The 16563-nt window shown below is 46.5% G+C and overlaps 1 protein-coding gene across 1 annotated transcript in view; it reads left to right on the top strand.

The window, feature by feature from the left end:
- Positions 1–3789: 3789 nt before the first annotated feature.
- The window catches only part of CDHR3 (cadherin related family member 3), a 65820-nt gene continuing 53046 nt past the window's right edge, over positions 3790–16563 (top strand). The window contains exons 1-2 of the mRNA XM_060632274.3: positions 3790–3911; positions 12853–13055. Coding sequence (XP_060488257.2) covers positions 3866–3911; positions 12853–13055 — 249 coding nt within the window. The 5' untranslated portion in view covers positions 3790–3865. The remainder of the gene's footprint in view (positions 3912–12852; positions 13056–16563) is intronic.

Here is a 16563-nt window from a genome sequence, read left to right as displayed (position 1 = left end):
CACACCTACAAGGAGCCGCAGGCCATCGGCATGGCCACCGTCGCTGCGAATGTGTACTCGGCCTCGAAGGCTCTCTTCCTAAGGGGGACCTGCCATTCAGGGGTGCTTCAGTGGGGAAGCCTGGGTGCCATGTCCCTGAACCTGGCTCCCAGAAGCCAACAGTTCCAGTCCTGGATGAACATGAGTCATGGACAGAAACCCCCCCTCCAGTGATAGAAAGGTGACCAGTGGTCACTGGCCGCCTCCCGCCCCGCCCCGTGCCCATGGAACTGCTGAGGGAGCTCATCTGTTAAAAATGCCTCTCTGCCTCACCTCGTCTATGTTTCAATGGCTGATGTAAGGGTTTCTGGGCTGTGAACAATTAATCTGTGGGAAAACATGCTCCAAATTCTAAGTCAACAAATATTTGGAACACAACTTCCTTGCCGGCAAATTAGACTCTCGCAGTAACTGGGTCCCAGAAGAGTTGCTTTAAATACCTGAAGGGCCCAAACCACTGCTAGGCCAGACACAACGTGGGAGAAGGCTCTGAAGGTCTTTCATGCAGGGGAGCCTGCCCCAAGTGTTCCAGACCCGTCCAGGAACTTCTTTCACATCACCTGACTCAGACCCTGGTGGGACCAGGAGGACTCAGGCACAGGAGAGCAAGGGGACTCGGGGTCCTGCCTCCAGGGGATTCTGGCCCAGCTGCGTCCCTGGGACCAGACCTCGTGCTTCCAGAAGAAGACATGAGCTTACAAACAGATCACAGAACACCCTAGTGGCAGAAACAACCTCAGGACTGAAAACAGAAGCTGTGATCACAGAACAAACCCACAACAAGTTCCAAAATCCGAGGGGTGCCTGGGTGACTCAGACAGTTAGGTGTCCAACTCTTGATCTCGGCTCAGGTCACCATCTCACGGTTTGTGAGCTCGAGCTCTGTGCCGGGCTCTGTGCTGAAAGGCCTGCTTGGGATTCTTCCCCTCCTACCCACCCCCCCGCCCCTCCACTGCGCGCTCGCTCTCTCTCTCTCTCTCTTAAAATAAATAAATAAACTTAAATTTTTTTTCCCCAAAACCTGACCCTTATGATCCCTGGACCAGGAAGGAAGTGGAGATTCTCCATATCCTGGTGAGAACGGCAACATGAGGAACGCTGTGCAGTCAGGCTGAAAATTAAACAGATGTGAGTTTCTTTAATTCAAAGGCTTAATTATTCTGACGTTTTCCATAACTTCATCTGAGCCATCACTTCAGCTTTAATTATGCATAATGAAATGGATTATTTACAGTAACTAATATGACAGGAAAAACTGAGAGGTGAGAATTGGTAACTTGGCAACTACTAACTCATATGTTTTCAACCCGTGTTTATTGAGTACCTACTATGTTTTAGCCTTTGCCGCTGTCCTAGAGATGTCCTATTAGGAAAAAAATAGTATAGCTGGAGCACATCCACGGGCCAGTGTCTTTCCCTTCATTATCTCACGTGTGGCTTGCAAGAATGCTGCACGGCAGGGATTATTCTCCCTGATTTATACGGGTGCAACTGAGATTCTGGAAGGAAGGTAATTTGCCTAAGGTCACATAGAAAAACCTATGGTGTTATTTTGTTTTTTGCCATCTACCTATTTCAGACGGGAACTTACATGCTGACATTCTGAATCTTACTGCCTTGTACAGGAAAAGTCAACTTTTCCTAAGGGAAAAGTTACTTGTTGTGTTAAGCAGGACAGCGGGAGCAGGGGTACTTTTGGGAAATTAACCTGACAGTTTCCTATAGGACGCACTGGCTGCTATTGAGATGGTCCAGGTCAGAGGCCAGGACCTTAAACCAAAGCGGTGGCAGCAAAATTGGGAAAAGAGTCTGCAGGCGGCACTGTGGGGGCTGGAAGGGGCTTGACGAAGGCTTGCATATGGTGGAAAGGAAGGATGCCAGCCTCGCTGCCCTGGGTTTGGGAAGCAGGAGAGGCGAATGCCAGCCTGACCACTGACTGGCAGCTTGACCAGGGGCAGGTCACTTAGCCTTATGAGTCCTCGTCTCCTTGTGCCCAGAAGAGGCTGCAAGCAGTTCATAGAGCAACCTCAGTTCAGAGGCGTATGAACTAACACGTCTACCGGCCTCCATTAAATCTCCCTTTAAGGTCTTGCTTCCAGGTCACTTCTAATTATTCCCAGTCCATCATAGATTTTACTTCCATCTCAAACTTGACTTAAGTTTCTTTTTTTTTTTTAAATGTCTATTTATTTGACAGAGAGAAAGAGAGAGACAATGTGAGTGGGGGAGGGGCAAAGAGAGCGAGGGAAACACAGACTCCGAAGCTGGCTCCAGGCTCTGAGTTGTCAGCACAGAGCCCCATGTGGGGCTCAAACCCACATGAGCTGAGATCCTGACCTGAGCTGAAGTCGGACGCTTAACTGACTGAGCGCCCCAGGAGCCCCAACTTGACTCAAGTTTCATTTCAAGGTTGTTGAAGCCGGAGCTGGGATTCTGAGAGTTTGGGGCCTGGACGTGAGGTGTAGTCAGGCCTCCTCCCTTTGTGCTGGGGCAGGATTCCGAGGAGGTGGAGGGAAAGGGATGTGTGAGTCCCCCTAGCTGGTCTCGTTCTGTCTCTCTCGATTGGTTGTGGCCTTCCTCGGGCTCATACTGACTAAATGGCCAGGGGTGACCTCCGAGTAGCCAGATGCTGGTTCACTTGTAGGGAATGCCACCCCTACTGGGGCCACCAACCTTGGGCTGCTGGGCCCCCTCCTGCCACAGGCAGTTCTCGGATGTGAGGAGCAGGAGGGAGGGTCTAAGTCTGGCTTCCTTTCGCTATGTCAACTACTGTTCTCACTGCACCACACCGAGAGGTCAGGCCGTGCCAGCCCTACCCTTGTCTTGCCACTGCTCCTTCTCTGAACTTCTCTGGACTCCAGCCCGACTGTGTTTTGCTCACCACGCCTTGGAGCCTAGCATGGGGCCACATGGGGCATGAAAGCACCATATAGGGCAGCACCTGGCCCCAAGGGATGGGCCACATCACTCCCAGTGGGCGGAAGTCTGCCTCACTACTCCAGTAATCTTCGTCCACAAACCACGTTGAGAGCTAGAGGGACGGTGGTTATGGATGCAGTCAAAGGGCCAGGTCTATTGCAGCCAGTCTGCCTTGAGAAGGGTCTGGTCCCAACTCAGAGCCCTACTCATCAATTCAGGGCAGGAGAAAAAGTCCCACTTCACTACCTTGCCTCCAAGGATGACAAGATGCCCTGGGAGCCTGGGTGGCTCAATTAAGTGTCTGACTTTGGCTCAGGTCGTGATCTCGTGGTTTGTGAATTTGATGAGTTGGAGCCCCATGTCGGGCTCTGCACTGACAGCAAGGAGCCTGCTTGGGATTCTCTCTTCCTCTCTCTCTGTACCTCCCCTGCTTGCCCTCTCTCTCAAAATAAAAAGAGAAATTTAAAAATTTTTTAAATTAAAAAAGAAAAAGAATGATAAGACATCTGGTTATAGGGCGGCTGAGACTATCATGGATGTCTATGCTTATGCCCAGCTTTTAGCATCATCTCTATGTCTCTGCTTTCTTTGCTCCTTCCACTTCTCTTTTGGGCTCTCTGTCAAGACACACGGTGGGTGTAGAATTTTAAGAGGGACTCTGAGCTCACCAGGGCCGGCTGGTTGGCCTCTTGGGTAACCATGCGGTCACAGAAGCAGGTAATCAAAGAACAAACAGTCCTGTGGTGTTTAGTCTCCCCAAGCTACCACCAAAGCCTGTTTGCTTTCTCACATGGCAACAAAGCCAGGAAGGGAAGATGAGTGGCATTTGGAATAAATGTTGGGTCTCGGGCGGGATTCAGCTACTGGGTAATATCCTGGAAGTGCATACAGAAGTGAACTATCCAGTATGCAGGGGGCAGTTTTTCTCCTGGTTCTCCTGGATGCCATGTCAGGTAGGAACTCCATTTTGTCCCTTGTTTGGGCTGCTCTCTGTTTGCATGATACCACTGAGTGATAACGTCCCCGAGGAGGAAATTGCATCTGGGAGGTCTTGCTCAATGGTGGGCTCATTGGCACTGGCGAACGAGATAATGCAATGACGGGGAGCCCGAGGAGGCTGGGCAGGTGCTCTGGGAAGGGGGCTCACCAAAAGAAGCTACAGTCTAGTCTCCAGTCTAGACTAAAGTCTAGTCTCTGTGCAGACTTCATTTTCTCCCCTTGGTAACTGGCCTGTGCCTGTCCTTCCAGGGTGTAAGGTTGGAAGAATGGTTTTCACTACAGAGCTTTGTGCGTATGTCAAGTCAGTCTTTGTGGAGACTCTGGCCTTTCTCTGGAGTCTTGTGGGGGCAACTTGAAGTTGGCAGATCATCCTATGGGAAAACTGAGGTATCAAGGGGCCATTGTCTTAGTCTTGAGCAAAGACAATGTCTTCGGATGAAGCACGAAGGATTGAACCTACTGCTTCTTGTAGTCCCTCTTCCTTATTCAAGAGCTTCAAGAATCCCGGGTGATCTCTTTAATGTTGTCAGCTTGGATTATGGAAATTGAGCTTTTTAAATTAAATCTTATTTTTGAATAGGTAGTATATGCAGAATGTGTGGAATTCAATCATGTGAAATTTGCAGATTAATTTAGGGATAATTTACATATTTGATGAGTTATGCAGGAACACACTGAGAGGAGTGGCAAATGCTTAGTAAATGGTAGTGCTTATTACGTATGACGTGAGCCTTCCTGTTCAACTGTTCTAGACACTTGTTTAAGTCTTTGTTTTCCTCCAGATTATTTTAAGATTTCCTTCACAGGGATCTTGCACATTCTGATTATGATTATGTTTCCTTCTAGTTCTTCTTTTCCTTCTCCTTTTTCTGTATTTGTGGAAGGAATCTTATCTTCCCTTGTATGTTTTAACTGATTGTTGTACAATGGATCGAACCCTACTAATGACGTATCTCATTATTTGTAATGGTTTTCCAGGTGACTCTCACGCATTTTCTAGGTTTTGAAAATAATCAACAGTTATATTCTTCCTTGCCTATTTTTCTATTTTGTATTTATTTCTCTTATCTAATTACCAGGCCTGTACCTTCAGGCTGTTGTTAAACAATGATAAGTGGGGTGCTTGGGTGGTTCAGTCAGTTAAGTGTCTGACTCTTGATTTCAGCTCAGGTCATGATCTCATCACACTGGACACCACATCAGGCTCTGCACCGACAGCTCGGGGCCTACTTGGGATTCTCTCTCTCTCTCTCTCTCTCTCTCTCCCTCTCCCTCTTTCTCTGCCCTTCCCTGCTTGTGCTCTCTATCTCAAAATAAATAAACTTAAAAAAAAAGAGTGTACATTCTTGTCTTATTCCCCATTAAGGATGATGTTAACTTTCGGCGTGAAACAGAAATGTTTTACATGTTAAGGAGATAACTTTTATTCTTTTTTCAGGTATTTATTTCTAAATCAAAATAGTTTTTAAATCAAATGCTTTTTCCAGATTTATGGAAATGACCATTTACCTTTCCTTTTTGGTCTTTTAATAACATAAATAAATGACTGGGTTTCCTCTAATTGAACCCTCTTGAATCTTGGGCTTTTCTACTTGGTAGAGGGACTGCGAGACTGGGTCTTGATCAGCTCAGACTCTCACTTGAAGTAAACATTTGAGATTTTCCCAGAAATATAGGCTTCTAGGACCACAATCATTTGAGTTAAGAGGTGACATTGCCATTGAGGAAAGAGTGAATTTAGTAAGAACCCAATGTCTCATAGTGGATATGATCATTTGGAACCTTATTATTGGACGTGTGAAAGGGACAGATCACAAAGGTTTGCAATAAATACTTGAAATTTCTTATCAAAACCACACTCAACCCCCACCCCACCCCCATCTCCAAAAGACCATGCACTGTACCACGCTTTTGCTTCCAAAGGGAAAATCTTGGTTTTTGGAAGGTCTGCTGTGATGCAGACTATTTCCCTCTCACCTTCTTTTGTGAGTCTGAGAACCCGATTCTTATCCTCCCTCTCAAACACTAGAGTCACATGGGGGGGGGGGCAGCCACACTGGCACCTGCTTTCAGGGTGTTGGAAGCAGGCATCACCATAATAATCTCAAACAATATCCTCTTTCCTCTCATTTGGTCTAACTTCTCTGCATCCTCTAACACCCAAGTCAAGCTCCACCTCCTCCAGAGAGCCCACCTGGATTACCCCGACTCCTGGTGGGTACTCTTCCCACTGTACCGTGGAGCTCCTCTTGCCCACACGTGGGATGTATGCCAAGGTTTGAACACAGTGCCCCACACGAAATGAGTGCTTAACAAAAGGTAGTATGAGTTATTCTAGAATTCATCCGTTATGTTTCTGTCGTGTTTCCTCAAGGGGAATGTCAGCCCTGCAATAACAGGTTTTGTATCTTACTGCTCTGTGGTCCCCGCATGTCACATACATATATAAGGGATCCAATAAATATTTGTTGTTTTCATGGATCATCATCCCTTTCTGGGTCTTTCCCTCCCCCCCCCACCCCACACACACATTTACTGATACCTTCCCCTACAACACAGAAATTTAGATCAGATGCCTGCTTGTACTGTCATTTAAATTAGCTTCTGTCCTTCCCACCCCCTGTTAAGATGAGAGAAATCAAACAGTTTCTCTTCAGGATGCTACAGATGTTACAGTGTCACACTCCCGCAATGGCTTACAGAGGAAAGCCCCACGAGAACATAAAGCAGACAAACCTCCCAAGCACGCCGGTGGAAAAGAGTTGAGATGAAACAGTCTTCGGGTTCTATCAGTACCAAAGGACCACACGCCATTCCTGAAGCTGGAGGACTTAGCAAGGGTTCCTCTGTGTATTCAAATCCACTGCCCGCTGAAAGTTGTCTACATTTGAGAAAGTTCTTCAAGGGAAGTAATATTTGTATTACTCTCTTGGGGATTAAAAATTCCAGGGTGTTTAATGAAAGAAGGGTTCCTTGGTAGCTGGAAGATCCACATGAACATGAAAAAGGTAACAGTGCCGTTGACTTGATTCTTCTCTGCAGAGCACCAGGCATGAGGCTAGCTCATGTCTCTCTAGGAAGACCCCCCAGGCTGGCCATTGCTCCTGATCTTGTGCTAGGCAGTGCTGGGAAGTCAGAAAGAGGACCAAGGCTCACTGTCTCAGGATCCTTGAGGAACTGGGTGCAACCTTTCGTTATTAATGCTCTCATCATTTCAAAAGGCAGGAACATGGAGCCCACCCCCTGAAAGTCTTTCTGTTGGCTGATCAATCTGATATATGGGAACCAACAAACATTGTAAAAGGCTTCTACTTCTTCTGTAACATCACTTTCCTGTGTAGAGTCAACCTCAGAGGAACAAAAGGTGTTCCTCCTCTCGGCACTCCCCCTACCTCCTTCCCATGGCAATCTGGTTGTCTTCATCTCTCAAGTTCAAGAACTTAGTCTCTGGAATCCATCTGTATTTCCACCCCCATGGAATTGGAAGAGGTTTGCCAGAAACCAGCCCTTCTCGGGCCAGCACCAGAGGGTTGCTCTGAGACACACACATCTTTCTCCTGCTACTTATGGCCCAGTGTAATTTCCAGAATCGCGAGTAGAGTCACCATCTTTTCTTCTGTGTCTTATTCAGGGCTCCCTGCTATTATTAGCCTTGCTTGGCATGGATCAGCTCCCCAAAGAAGACAGGTGAGAATCCCACCTAGGGAGGTATACATCTTGGAAATTAAAGGCACAGGAAGACATTGCATATACTGAAAGAATATTCTATAATGCTTGATGGTTTGGCGAGTATATGCATTTTCAGTGTATGATATCTTTGCTGTGAGAGTGAAATCTAGTAGGCCTGGAATTGTCCTGAGTTGCTTCACTGAAGTTCCTGCACAAAACTGACCTCTGCTCAAGGCAAGAAGCACACTGATTAATGGTGCCGCTCCCACAGGTCCTGGGAGTTTCCGAATTATTTGTATGGGCCTGCAAGCATTGTTTATTGACAACAGTAAGATTGATGATTTGCACCTGGCTTGGAAGGCCCTGTTGTGGAAGCTGGTTATATAACAAGATGGTGCCTACATGACCAACAGAATAGAAAAATGTCCAGTGGAGACTCTATTTGGGGTTCCCAGGTTGTGAGGTATCATTAGATACGTCAGTGGTCTCTGATCTGAGCAAGTGCATTCTGTTATGACCCTTAGGGAAAACAGGATGAAAAAAACTGGTGCCTGGCCTCTCTGATCCTCAAGACATGAGGCCACCTTTAGTCCTGGTGCAGATATTCACTTAATGTTGTTGCTATACTGCCTCTTTTTTCTGTAATCAACTGTAGATTTGCAAGTGTTCTCTCTCGGGTTCTATGAGTCTTGTTTAGCAATTGAACTCTGTTTAATGGCTACCATTAGTGCAGCACCATAGCCCTGAGAGATAGAAGCGGACAGAGGGCCCCAGAGAAGTTAAGGGACCAGCCCAAGGTCACACGTTAAGTAGTGGCAAAGCTCAAACTTGAAGCAAGAGCTCCGATTCCAAATCTCATTCTTTTTTCACAACATTCCTTGATCTCTCTCCCTACCATTTTGATTAGCTAGTGGAGAGAAAGAAAAGGTACTTACTGAGTGACAGTCTCAGGCAAGGACTGCCCTGTATTGAAATCACACTGTGAGAGCAGCTGCGTTCCTGGAGGGAGAAGATGGCATCACCCATGCTTCCTGAACCACACGGTTACTTTGGTGTCGGAGGCCCAGGGTGGCCAGCTTCTTCCCCCACAACTGAGGCTGCAGAGGCCTTAATTATTCCAACACGGCTTCCAGGAGGAGGCCTTGTTGTCCATATCTGGCAAGGCAGCGCTTTCGCTCATTTCGAAACAAGTGAGCACATCATCCATCCAGATCCCAACCCCAAGCAAGATGTTTCAGTGGGCTCGGTGACTGATAATAAATCTTCTGCATGTTCTTTCTTTTTCAAAGTGTACGCTTCAAGCAATTCTAATTTGATCCTTAATTAAGATGCATGTGTAAGTCAAATTCCATTAAAGCCTCTTTCTTGCTCAGACCGCCAGAGAAAGTTTGGAAGACCAGTTTCAGAAGGCAAGCGCGTGGTGTCTTAGGGAGAGCCTTTCCTTGGCTTCTAACCTTCCCTCTGTCCTTCCCCCTTCAAAATATCTCCCTCACTACCTTGTAAAATATGACCATTCACGGAGGAGTATGAAAGCTCTACAAATAGGAGGGGGCAGTGTGCGGCTGTGCAAAGAGCCTTGTGCTTGGAGTCAGGTGCCTGGGATTAGAAGGCTGGTTCTTTCATGGAATTAGTTTCCAGAACCCAGGGCTTATCAAAGTTAAAATGAACACAACAAGATCAGTGGAAACACTCTCTGCAAAGCAAACTAAATGATATCAGTGGGAGATATTTGAAGAGCACGGCTTGACCGGCCTTCTCAGTTCATCAAAGGAGTCGCGCCAAGGTTGGTGGCCATGGTAAGCTGCCTGTTCAGGGCAAGGCTGTGGAAAGCCCTGAGTGGCACCTAGCAAGCCTCTCACACCCTGAGCCCATGTCAAGCTAATACCCCAGCACGATTCCTTATGCTGTTCCCCCAAACAGCCTCTTACAGATTGCATCGCCACATCTAACATCTGGGTGGAGGGGCCAATTTCTTACCAGGCCCCAGCACCATCATGATGCATGGTGCCTTATGTGCATGGTCACCCGATGGGCACGTGACAGACGGTCTGTAGTTGGTATGTACCATCTGTCATCTAGAAGATCCAGAGGCAGTGATCCAGGCCTGCCACAGCCCCTTACTGAGTGCGATCACAGATGTGCAGAATGGTGATGGTAATACCTACATGGCAGGATTGTGTTTAGAACAGCTGAGATCAGGCAGGAAAGCCTACACAATGCCTGATGAGTAGGAGCTTAGAAAAAGCAAGTGGTTACTTGTTTTCAGTCTATTCATTTGGGCACACCCTAACTGCAGGCTGCTCTGGAGAAAAACCGAGGGAGTTCTAGCTTTGCTTAAATACGAGCAGAAGCTTCCTTCCTCTTGACTGGAGAGGCCCAGGTTACTGGGGTGAGTGGGAAGGAGCAGGCGAAGGTGGGGGGTGGGGTCCCTTGAAATTGGCAACCTTTCATTTTACTTATTAGGACTACCCTTGTCTTGCTGAACAGAGGAAACACTGGTGAACAGCTGGGGATGGGGAGTGGGGCCCTGGTGATTTTCCACTGTGGGAAAAGAGAGCAAGAGGGAATTATGCCTAAAATAACTTAAGCACCAAAGCAATTGATTAATTTGCTCATTTAAAAAAACTATTTTTGGGGGCGCCTGGGTGGCTCAGTCGGTTAAGCGTCCGACTTCAGCTCAGGTCATGATCTCGCGGTTCATGAGTTCAAGCCCCGCATCAGGCATCTGTGCTGATGGCTCAGAGCCTGGAGCCTGTTTCAGATTCTGTGTCTCCCCCTCTCTCTCTGACCCTCCCCCATTCATACTCTGTCTCTCTCTGTCTCAAAAATAAATAAACGTTAAAAAAAAATTTTTTTTTAAATAAAAAAACTATTTTTGGGAACTCTTTGCCTCTAAATATTCCAAGCTTACTATTTTGCTCTCCATTTTTAAGAGGAGGGGAGGGGCAGAGAGAGAGAGAGAGAGAGAGAGAGAGAGAGAATCTCAAGCAGGCTCCATGACCTGACCCTGACCCCTGACCCCTGGGGTCATGACCTGAGCCTAAATCAAGAGTTGGGACGCTCAAGGAACTGAGCCATTTAGGTACTCCTTGCTCCGAATTTTTATTACAAGAATGCTATAATATTAAAGTCATTTTGACAGATTTTAAAAAAATCTATCCATAACCATGTTACCCTCAACCTCAGCTGTTTTTTCTGAGCCTTTGCACAGTCCTTGTCCATAAAACTGGCTAATCCTGCAATCAAAAATAACTTGTGTACAATGTATTTTAGTCTCTAAACTAAGATGATTTTAGATTTATTTTTTAATTTTTTTAATGTTTATTTATTTTTGAGAGAGAGAGAGAGAGAGAGAGAGAGAGAGAGAAAGAGAGAGAGAGACAGTGTGAGTGGGGAAGAAAGAGAGAGGGAGACACAGAATCCAAAGCAGGCTCCAGGCTCTGAGCTGTCAGCACAGAGTCTGACACGGGGCTCGAACTCACAAACCGTGAGATCATGACCTGAGCCAAAGTCGGACACTTAACCGACTGAGCCACCCAGGCACCCCAATGATTTTAGATTTATGAAAGCTTGTATCAGTATGTTTATATTTCCATTTTTCCTACATTTGCATCTACTTCTCTGAAGCCCCGCCCCCAATTTTGAAATAAAAACATTCTCTTACAAAAGCCAGCATTTTTCCATGGCTGGTTTGTTTCTAGAACTTGTACACCTTTTGGTAGGACTGATCCTCTTACTGCCCCCTGTACTTCTTCCCAGAATTCCAGGTGGTTCGTCTCCCAGGGCTAAAGGTGGCCACGATCAGGAAGCTGGCTAACAAGTAGGGCTTCAGCATAAAGTTTGGTTCTGTTACTTGTTATTATTCAGCTCAGTTTCCTCATCTGTAAAATGGTGACATTAATGCCTATGCGAGAGGATTGTTTCGAGGAGTAAATGAGAGAAAGGATTTTACCTTATGCACTTATTTGGCAACTGGAGAAGTGTACTGAGTTCCTAGAGCTGTCACAGTAAACTACCACACAGTGGATGGCTTAGAACAACAGGAACTGAAATGCCGATGGTTCAGGAGGTCAGAGGTCTGAGGTCAAGGTGGGGACAGGGTTGGTTCCTTCTAGAAACTCTGAAGAAGATCTGTTCCATGTGTGCTTCCTAGCTTTTGGTGCTTGCTTGCTTCTCCTTGGCTTGTAGATGCATTAGTTCAATTCCTGCCTCTAGCATAACATGCTTTTCTTCCTCCTGTGTCTCTGTGTTCTGTCCTCTTCTTATAAGGACATCATTTGGTGGGTCAGGGCCCTCCCTAATCTGGAATGATCTCCTCTTAACCAGTTAATCTGCAAAGACTCTATTTCCAAATCAGGTACATCCTGAGGTTCTGAGTGAACGTGGGTTTTTTTGGGGCAGGACAATTTTCACCTCCCCCCCCCCCCCCCCCCCTGCCTCACACACACACCCTGAGTAAGCATCACCATGGAAGCATGAAAGAGCAGGAGCTGCTGGTCTCCTCTATATTGGCAAGATCTTGCAGAGTATCGAGGAGACCTAAGAATGTCCCAGGATTTTCCTGGAAGAAGCATACTTTCTCTTAAATTGTCAAAGTCCCTGTCTGACGTGCAGTCCAAGGCAATGCACGCGCCTTCACTGAGTCTCATGTTTTCTTGTCTGTGAAATGGGAGTTAATGTATCAATCAAGATGTACTCATTGACCCTCTCTGCATGATGCCCCCAGCATCCAACAATAACAAACAATTGTCCTGGAGATTACTTACAGATGTAAGGAGATCTAACATGATTTTGGGGCTTGCCAATCATGATCGCCCCATTTTTGATGACCTCTGAATCAAACACTGACACAGACGAGGCAAATAAACTCTTATAAACTACCTGAGTCATGATGGGACTAGGTCCTTCAAGTGAATGTCCGTCTCCAAAGGCATCATGTTTCTGTTTCTCTAGCCCTTCACAAAGAAAAGAGAAGGGGTGTGGGGAGACAAGAGAAATGCGGCAGCTTTATTTACAGAATGACAAAAGCAGATTTCATGGTTGTTTTGTGGTGGTTTTCTTGGCTCCCAGAAGATCTCACATTTCCATTTCCAGTCCTGGCAAGAGTGACCAGGTTCCATCGTTGCCCCGAGCTACGAGTTGAAACCATAGAGCTAGCTGTTAAGTCCTTTTTCCCAGCACAAGGCTTTATGTTCATGTTGTTTTGCATCCTTCTTAAACCCACAGGGAGAGAAGCACTACGCCTAATCCATTTGCCTGCTACAAGCAACGTGGCTGAGAATTCTCCACCTGAGACTTCAGTACACAAGTTTTCTGTGAATTTATCAGCATCGCTGGCACCTGTGACCCCAGGGTTTCCCCTGATCATCAACTCAAGCCCCCTCACTGATGCCTTCAAAGTGAACTGGCTGTCAGGCACCGACTTTGAGGCAAGCACATCTCACTCCCAGGGGGAGTTGTCCACAAAGAGGTGTCCTGAAGCTGAGAGTGGATGGGATTCCAGATCAGTGATCATTTCCTCCTCTTTCCCTGGTTCAATCTCTCCTCTAGTAAGATCCACAAGGGCTGTTTGGGGCACCGTAAAGCCCTCTGTGCTAGATGCCCCAGAGCACTTGGGACCTTCTTTCTTCACTCAATCCAGTGCAGTGACCAAATGCCCAATTTATTACAAATAAAAGTCTTGTTTCTTATTGCCAACCGCCCTTACTTGATATCAGGTGTTAGAAGTGTACTGACAGTAACTAAATTCTTTGGGTGGCATAGTTTGGGTATTCGTCTCCTCAAAAGCCAGGCGTTGGTGAACTTGTGTCCGGTGATGCTGCTTTTCTCGAATTCTGTGATTTTTCAGAAGGAAATGTATGAGGAGACTTATTTAATATGGAAGAACACACCCTTCATAGAAATCCAAGTCTAAATGGGCAGCTGTGCTATGTGACTGTTTCCTTGTGGATAATTTAGACTCAGTAATTCACATTCAAGAGCCATGACTTGAGGGCCAGAGTGCAGGAATACGGTATTCTCAGCACCCCATTCAGGAAGTTCACACCTCAGTATACATTCCCGGGCCCCAGATGCTGGTTCTGTGACTCACCTGCCCTGTCTACCTGGCCCTTGACATCTGGTTCATCTTCCACAGCTGCTGTTCATCTGTTCCTATAAGCCATGCCAATTGCTTGCACTTACACAGCATGCGGTATTGGCTGGACACTGTGGAACCTGTTCTACATGTGTTTACTCTTGTAATCTTCCAACAACCCAATGATTTTATTTATATTACTAGCCCTTTTTACAGATGCAGGAAACCGAAGCAAAATTTAACAGAGATATGAGATACCTTGCCCTGGGTTGCACAGCTTTCAGGTAGCTGAGCCAAAGCTAGAACCCAGGTAGCCTGACTTCATATCTCTGACTAGTCTTATAAACAGCTTCATTGAGATATAATGTGTACATCATAGAAGTCACCCATTTAAAATGTACAATTCAGGGGGCACCTGGGTGGCTCAGTGAGTTAAGTGTCTGACTTCGGCTCAGGTTATGATTTCATGGTTCGTGAGATCGAGCCCCACATTGGGCTCTGTGCTGACAGCTCGGAGCCTGGAGCCTGCTTTGGATTCTGTGTCTCCCTCTCTCTCTGCCCCTCCCCCGCTCTGTCTGTCTCTCAAAAATAAATGTTTAAAAAAATAAAAATAAAAAATAAAATGTACAATTCGGTGGTTTTTAGCATTTCACAGACCACCACCACAATCTAATTTCAGAACATCCCATCACGCCCAATTGAACCCCTAGTCTATCGGCAGTCACTCCCCTTTTCCTATTTCCCCCAGTCGCTGGCACCCACTAATCCCTTTCTGTCTTAACGGATTTGCCTATTCTGCACATTGTCTCTGAATAGATTTGCATTGTACGTGGTCTTTAATGACCAGCCAGTTTCCCTGAAGCAAAAAAGTTTCATGGGTCACCCATGTTGTATCGTGTGTCAGTACTTCATTCCTTTTCATGACTGAATCATATTCTACCATCTGGACAGACCACATTTTGCCCATCTGTTCATCAACTGACAGACATCTGGGTTGTTCCCACTAAGAGCTCCCTCCCTTAGCCTCGATAGTCTATTGCCTTTAATGATGATGGTGACTGTGCTGCTTCAGATATGCATCCTGATCTCTTGATGTTACTACTCACACTGATATTATCACTGTTTAAAGTGCTTTATTGCTGGGGCACTTGGGTGACTCAGTTGGTTGAGCATCCAACTCTTAATTTCAGCTCAGGACATGATCTGAGGGTGGTGGGATCGAGCCCTGCATTGGGCTCTCTGCTGAGTGTGGAGCCTTAAATTCCCCCTGCTTGCATTCTCTCTTTAAAAAAAAAAATCAAACAAATAAAAGTAAAATGTTTTATTCCAGTTCAGAACTAAGATCATAAAGAGACGGCAAGTTTAACTGAATTGTCTGAGATGACATAGCCATTAAAGATGAAATAAGCACTTAACTCAGGTCACCTGACCACCAATCTTAGGCTTTTTTTCTTACATTGCCATGCACATTGTTGCTGTTTTGGCAAGCCCCCAAATCAGGTGGAAATACCTACCTTTTCCATGTTTGATGGGATTCACACAGGGCTACCAGTCAAGGAAGAATTCCATCCTATTCCTGAACTCTAGAAATGGCAATTTTATTAGCACCTCAACTGATGTGGGCTCCAGTGTTCAGGGGACTGCCCCAGCACTGGTGCCCTCCTGGACTCTGTGCCAGCACTAGGACCGGCCATGCATTCATAAGTCCTGAAGCTATTCTTAAGAATTGGTTGCTTCTCCCCAGAAACCACCCAATGGCATCAACTATCCCCTCCAAAAAGATCTTATTCTCGGGGTGCCTGGGTGGCTCCGTCAGTTAAGTGTCTGACTCTTGACTTTGGCTCAGGTCATGATCTCACGGCTCATGAGATCCAGCCCTGTGTCGGGCTCTGTGCTGACAGTATGGAGCCTGCTTGGGATTCTTTTCCTCCCCATCTCTCTGCCTTTCCCCCATGCATGCTCTCTTTCTCTCAAAATAAATAAACATTAAAAAAAATCCTTTTCTCCTACCCCAAATGTTCATAAGAGCTACCACCACAGTAGAACCTGACTCCTCCTTGGGCTGACTGGACAGTCTGCAGGAGAAGTCCAATGGTGAGGTTTTTGGGTCTCTGGTCCAGAGGTCTGGTTACCGTTGGCCTTGGGACTTCATTGTACAGGGCTTTCAGAGGGTGACCTCTGAATCACACCAGAGCTCAGGCCTCTCTACTTTCAAACACAGCTGCTGAGACTTCTGGGGACAGGGGACAGGCAAGGAGGATTTGTGACAATGATCTAATGATAACAACTCATGTGTATGGTGCATTTATCATATACCAGGAATCCCCCTAAATTTTTTGTGAATTCATTGCTGTAATACTCACAATAGGACCATAAGTGCTGTACTACCATTATTTGCATGTTAGAGGTGGGGCACGGAGGCATGGAGAGGCCAAGCAGTGTGCCCAGGTTCACTTAGCTAGTTGGTGGCCAACTTGAGACTTGGGATCTGGCAAGCTGGCCCAAGAACCCTAGCTCGCAGTCCCTACTCTGCGCTGGCCCACTATTGCCCAGCAAGAGAGATGTCAGAGCCCCATTTGGCCACATGTGGCCAATTGTTAGTCATGGAGTTTTCTCCCATAACAGCAGCAAGAAGGATAACTCTGAGAGGCGCCTGGGTGGCTCAGTTAGTTAAGAGTCCGACTTCGGCTCAAGTCATCATCTCACGGTTCATGAGTTCGAGCTCCACGTTGGGGTCTGTGCTGATGGCTCAGAGCCTGGAGCCTGCTTTGGATTCTGTGTCTCCCTCTCTTCCTACTCTTTCCCCACTTGTTCTCTCTCTCTGTCTCTCTCTCACCTCTCTCTCAAAAATAAATAAACAT

The sequence above is a fragment of the Panthera onca genome, chromosome A2, assembly GCF_046562875.1.
Source record: "Panthera onca isolate mPanOnc1 chromosome A2, mPanOnc1 haplotype 2, whole genome shotgun sequence".
NCBI classification, from domain to species: domain Eukaryota; kingdom Metazoa; phylum Chordata; class Mammalia; order Carnivora; family Felidae; genus Panthera; species Panthera onca.
This window is presented reverse-complemented; position numbering and strand designations above follow the sequence as displayed.